This window comes from Otolemur garnettii, unplaced genomic scaffold, assembly GCF_000181295.1.
Source record: "Otolemur garnettii isolate 467f Iridium unplaced genomic scaffold, OtoGar3 scaffold00089, whole genome shotgun sequence".
Taxonomy (NCBI): Eukaryota; Metazoa; Chordata; class Mammalia; order Primates; family Galagidae; genus Otolemur; species Otolemur garnettii.
The window spans coordinates 183868-190158 of NW_003852484.1; the positions used below are offsets into that span (position 1 = coordinate 183868).

The 6291-nt window shown below is 39.7% G+C and overlaps 1 protein-coding gene across 1 annotated transcript in view; it reads left to right on the forward strand.

The window, feature by feature from the left end:
- The window catches only part of OSBPL11 (oxysterol binding protein like 11), a 104656-nt gene that overhangs the window by 86370 nt on the left and 11995 nt on the right, over positions 1–6291 (forward strand). Inside the window, exon 10 of the mRNA XM_003795101.3 lies at positions 5911–6093. Coding sequence (XP_003795149.1) covers positions 5911–6093 — 183 coding nt within the window. The remainder of the gene's footprint in view (positions 1–5910; positions 6094–6291) is intronic.

Here is a 6291-nt window from a genome sequence, read left to right on the forward strand (position 1 = left end):
AAAAAAAAAAAAAAAGAAAGAAAGAAACAGGCTTTCCTATTATTGTTGCCTCAGGCTAGAGTGCTGTAGTATCAGCCATGCTCCTGCCTCAGTCTCTTGAGTTTCTGGGACTACAGTTACCTGCCATAATGCCTGGCTAATTCTTTTTAGTAGAGATGGAGTCTCACTCTAGATCAAGCTGCTCTAAAATCCCTGAGCTCAAGGGATCCTCCAACCTCAGCTTCCCAAAATGCTAGGATCACAGGCATTAGTCAGTGTGCCTGGTCAGACTTTCTTTTTTTTTTTGAGACAGAGTCTCAAGCTGTCACCCTAGGTAGGGTACCGTGATGTCACAGCTCACAGCAACCTCAAACTCTTGGGCTTAAGCAATTTTCTTGCCTCATACTCCCAAGTAGCTGGGACTTAACAGGTGCCCACCACAATGCCCGGCTATTTTTTTGTTTTAGTTGTCATTGTTGTTTTAGCTGGCCTGGACTGGGTTTGAACCTGCCAGCCTCGGTGTATGTGGCCAGCGCCCTACACACTGAGCTATGGGTGCCGCCAGACTTTTCTATTCTTAACACTTTTATTTTTTGATTTTACAGAATATTATAACTAAGATCTTCTTGCATATCATTATTTAATGGCCATGCCTCATTGCTCAGACATAGCCTAGTTTTTTTTACTGCTATCTGTAATTGGAGCAGACACGTTATCTGCTGTCTGCCTTTGGTATAAATATATTATATTCCACCTGTCTTCCCTTACTTCCTCATTTTCCACATCCATTTCTGATGCAGCCAAGTGAGCCTACTTAACTATTCTCCATTCCCTCCCTTATCCATTTCCTGGTCCCATTTTCCACACTTAATTTCAGATGCATATATATGCATGGTATGTATATATATATAGTGTGTGTGTGTTATAATATCATGGTATTAAGATAATTGTGTGTATATATGTATATATACATACATATATATGCACATTATATATCATACTTTTATGCATATCAGAGATAGAAATAATGGTAAAGATTTCAAGAAGCCTTCAGTCTGTTATTAGTATATAGTATGCTATTTTTAGAAAGCATTTAGTAAAGATTTTAGGGAAAACTCTCATATGATACTTTAAAAAGTCTGTGATAATAACTATAAAGATGGAAAAGAAAAATAATATTGTGAAACTTGTATTAGGTGATTGCTTTAACTGAAAAAAAAATTAGTTCTGACTCGTGTATTAAAGTACAAAAAGAAACATAATGCTCAGCGTACTTTCTTCCCTCTGATAAAGAAGCATATCACTTTTTCTAAAGAGGCAAACTGTTTTCCTGGCACTAAATTCTAAAAGGGTTTGTTGCATGTGTCCTGACATAGTGCATTGAATAACTATTATAATAGACAGTATCTTCTTCAGTAGTTCTGCATAAAATATAATTACCCTTCATGTATTTCTTATATATACACTTATATATAAGTATTTCTGTATTTCTTATATACCATCAATGAAACTCACAGCTAAATTCTTGACCTAAAATCAGTACAATCTTTTCTATTTGAAGCTAAGTTAATATATTCAGTGGTTTTTCTGGTACCCTAAAAACAGGATCTAGAAAATTTAAAAGATTGACTTGTCGGGCTTTTAGAAATGAGAGAACAGGCCAGGTGTGGTGGCTCTCACCTGTAACACTAGCACTTTGGGAGGCCAAGGAAGGTGGATTGCTTGAGCTCACAGGCTCGTAACCAGCCTGATCGAGAGCGAGACCCAGCCACTAAAAATAGCTGGGTATTGTGGCAGCACTTGTAGTCTCAGCTGCTCAGTGGTTAAGGTGCTGGCCACATACACCAGGGCTGGGGCTGACAGGTTCAAACCTGACCCGGGCCTGCTAAACAGCAATGACAACTGCAAAAAAAAAAAAAAAATAGCCAGGCATTGTGGTGGGGTGGGCTCCTGTAGTCCCAGCTTTGGGAGGCTGAGGCAAGAAAATTGCTTAAGCCCAAGAGTTTGAGGTTGCTATAAGCTATGATGCAACAGCACTCTACTGAGGATGACAAAGTGAGAGACTCTGTCTCAAAAAAATATATATTTTATTTTATTTTGAGACAGAGTTTCACTGTGTCACCCTCGGTAGAGTACTGTGGTGTCACAGCTCACAGCAACCTCAAATTCTTGGGCTTAAGCAATCTTGCCTCAGCCTCCCAAGTAGCTGGGACTACAGGTGCCCACCACAACACCCAGTTTGGGCATTGCAGTTGTCATTGTTTTAGCTGGCCTGGGCCAGGTTAGAACCTGCTGCCCTCTGTATATGGGGCCAGCGCCTTACCCAGTGAGCCACAGGCACCACCAACATACCTTTTTAATAGTGGTTTTCAAAGTATAGCTTTGACAGCTTTAACATTTGGTATAGCTTTTACCTTCTAAATTCCTAAACTCAGCCTTTGTACTTTGGTCAGGAAGCCCATGCTACTGCATGGAAGCAGAATGACAGAGTTGGCTCTGAGCATACCTTCATTTCATCTGGTTATTTCCTCAGTTTCCTTCTTTCCTATAAGATATTTCTCTAAAGTGCCTCGTTTTTTTGTTTTGTTTTTTTTTTTTTTTGGTCTGTATTGTCATAGCTACAAAATAATGAAAATGTTATCTCCCCTAGTTTTATTTTGTAGGGGGAAAAAGATGGTAGCTTTTTTTCTCCCCCAATTTTTTTAAGGATATTGGTACCCGGAAGTATTGGAAAGAATTTGGATTTGGGAGTCCATTAGTTTTGTAGTCAAATCCTGACTGTACTTTTACTAGCTATGTGGTTTGGGGCACTTAACCTAATTTTTTGGGGGGGGGGATCAAAGTCTTTTGACACCCCTGTTAAAAGTGCAGTGGTGTCATCATAGCTCACCTCAAATTCCTGGCCTCAAGCAGTCGTCTTGCCTCAGCCTCACAAGTAGCTCAGGCTACAGGGATGCACTCCCACTACATTTTTGAGCTTCAGTTTCTTCACCTACAGAAATGGGATAGTCAATAGGCTTGACAAAGTTAATTTATGTAAAATGCCTAGTATGTTTTAAATGTTCAACAAATGTTAAATACCTCTGTATACATGCACTGGCATTCTCTTGTGTTATTGTTGTATTCACATTTACTCATTCTAGGTAGTGATATTAATCTGAGCATATTATTTAAGCTCTTTGAAGCTTAATTTTCCCATCAATTCAAACAACATTTATTAAACACCTGCAATTCATCATTTTCCTTAGTACTAACTGGGGATATGGAAATGAGACCCATTCCATGCCTATTAAAGAACTTACAGTCTTACTTTGGGAGATAGGAAGCTGTTAACATTGCCATGTGATTGGTGCCCTGAATACATCCAAGGGAAGAATGTAGCTCAGGCCATAGTGACATGTTTTTGTAAATAATTTGTTTTGGAACACAGCTGTGTCTATTCATTTACTTGTCTCTGGCTGTTTCCATGTTATGGTGACAACGTTAGGTAGTTGGGACAGAAGACAGTCTGGCCTAAGAATCCTGATATTAATTTTTCTGGCTCTTTATAGAAGTTTGCCAGTTCCTCATTAGACTATTGTAAAGAATTGTCATAAGCAAAGTGAGGCCAGGTCCTCCTTCATTCCTGTGTCTCTTTGCAAGTTCCTCATGGCTTACCCCTTGTATATGTGATTCCTGTCCCCTGCCTCAGTTCCCTTAATGCTGTTCTTGCTGTGCAGCCGCTCTAAGCATTTGGGATTCTGTATAACCCAGTGATCATGAGCAGGGCCCTAGGGGGGTTGTATTTGTTAAGTGGGAAGATTTGTGGGAGGTAATGATAACTTTCTTGTTTTTTTGAGACAGAGTCTCATTCTGTCACCTTTAGTAGAGTGCTGTGGCATAATAGCTCACAGCAACCTCAAATTTTTGGCCTCAGGAGATCCTCTGGTCTCAGCCTCCTAAGTAGCTGGGACTAAGGTCGCCTGCCACAATGCCTGGCTAGTTTTTTCTTTTTCTTCTTCTTCTTCTTCTTTTTTTTTTTTTTTTGAGACAGAGTCTCACTTTGGTTGCCCTTGGTAGAGTGCTGTGGTGTCACAGCTCACAGCAACCTCCAACTCCTCTGGGGCTTAAGCAATTCTCTTGCCTCAGCCTCCCAAGTACATGGGACTACAGGTGCCCACCACAATGCCCGGCTATTTTTAGAGATGAGGTCTCACTCTGGCTCAGGCTGGTCTTGAACCTCTGAGCTCAAGCAGTCCACCTGCCTTGGCCTTCCAGAGTGCTGGGATTATAGGCGTTAGCTACTGCACCTGTCCTGGTAATGATAATTTGAGAGATTATTCTGTGGCAGTAAGAAAGATCAGGTGAGCAACATTTTATCATTTCTGAGTTCTTAGAATATAGTTCTAGGTGTATGTGGATGGAGAAGGGACAAGGTAATTGTTCAGTGTCATCTCCTCATGTCCTGTTTGGTAGAGATAAATTTTCAAGAAGGGAAAGGTGTTAGCAAGTGGAATCAGAGAGGAAGTGAAACATTCATTCTGGCCAGAGACATTTAGCAGCATAATTATTTAGTATAAACCAGAGTTTCTACCCCTACTGAAATCAAGCTGACTTATAGTTAGGGTGTTCTTTGTGTCCAGTGAGCTACAATTACTGCTAACTCTTGATATTTGAATGTGTGGTTTGCTTTTGGATTCCAAACCCTTGTGGCTCATAAATCATTTGTTTGTGGAGCTCCTTACATCTCTGCCTTGAGCTCTGAGTTTGTAAACCTTTTACTCTCCTGATTGATTAAATTCTATAGACTCCTTGAATTTTACTTTATCCTTCTCATTCTCTTAGCTTACAACTGACAGATGGTACTTAGGATTCCTGAACTGTTACCTGAACGTCTATGCCACAATCTCCAACTTGTTGATTAAGACCTTAATTTTTGCTCCAACTTCTGAATCTTTCTCTAATTTGAGCTTACTGTTATGTCCTATAGCAGGGGGTCCTCAAACTTTTTAAACATGGGGCCAGTTCACTGTCCCTCAGACCATTGGAGGGCCAGGCTACGGGGCCCAGGACCAGTCGGCTGCTAAGCAGGACAGGTAGTGGCAGCAAAAATACTTGGCGGTCGCTGGAAAAATGTCCTAGGTGGGCCGCATGCGGCCCCCAGGCCATAGTTTGAGGACACCTATCCTATACTGAGGTAAAATAATTCATTAAAAATAATTAGGCCTGTTTCTTTTTCTGAACTGTTCTTATTGTTTCACTTGAGCTGTATAATTCAAATGTCTGTTGATAAACAGCCAGATAACGCTTCATCAAACTTCAATAACAGCTGTGTGTGAGGTCTCTCTGAGTTCTGTAGTGATAATGATATTGTTTGTATTTTTCTATTGTGGCAAGATAATTTAAAATTTTTTAGTACATTCTTTTATATTTTTCTACCTCTGGTTTGTATATTTAATTTTAAATTAGGCTTATGTAGTTTAATACAGAATTGATTTATCCATTATATGTCGTTAAAATGTAAGGGCCCCAAATTTTGCAATAAATAGAGCTAACTAGTAAAAAACCAAGTTATATAAATATATTTCAATGTGAAACTTATAGATTTAATAAAAAAATGTTAATTTTTCTGTATTTTTTTAATTTTGATATTATGATAGTTCTGTTGGTAGCAAGTCTTTTAAACTCATACTCATCATTTGTGGTGATAAAGTAATTGTGGTAATAATTTGATTTCTAGTAGTCTTTCTAAAGATTAAAATTGATATTATTTGAAAAAGTTTCAAAGAAGTCATCATGGGATTTACCAAGAATCTGACTGTGTAAGGCACTGAGCAGTTGAAGTGAGCTGTGTAACTGATTTAAACAAAATTCACAGGTTGGTGGGCTTTGGATACTAAGAAACCTGGTATCACTTACGAGAGGATATCCTTTGCTTCCATGTGCTTCTAGGGTTACAGCTGAAGTCAAGCACAACATCACCAACACAGTGGTATGCAGAGTGCAAGGGGAATGGAATAGTGTTCTTGAGTTTACTTACAGCAATGGAGAGACAAAGTATGTGGATTTGACTAAATTGTCAGTGACAAAGAAGAGAGTGAGACCTCTGGAGAAGCAGGATCCATTTGAATCCAGGTATGTCTTCCTTCCAAGCATATAGGAAAGAGTCAGAAACTCTGTCTTAATTTAAACCTTTTCAGGCTCGGCGCCTATAGCTCAACCGGCTAAGGCGCCAGCCATGTACACCTAAGGTGGTGGGTTCGAATCCCCAGCCCGGACCCGCCAAACAACAATGACGGCTGCAACCAAAAAATAGCCGGGCGTTGTGGCGGG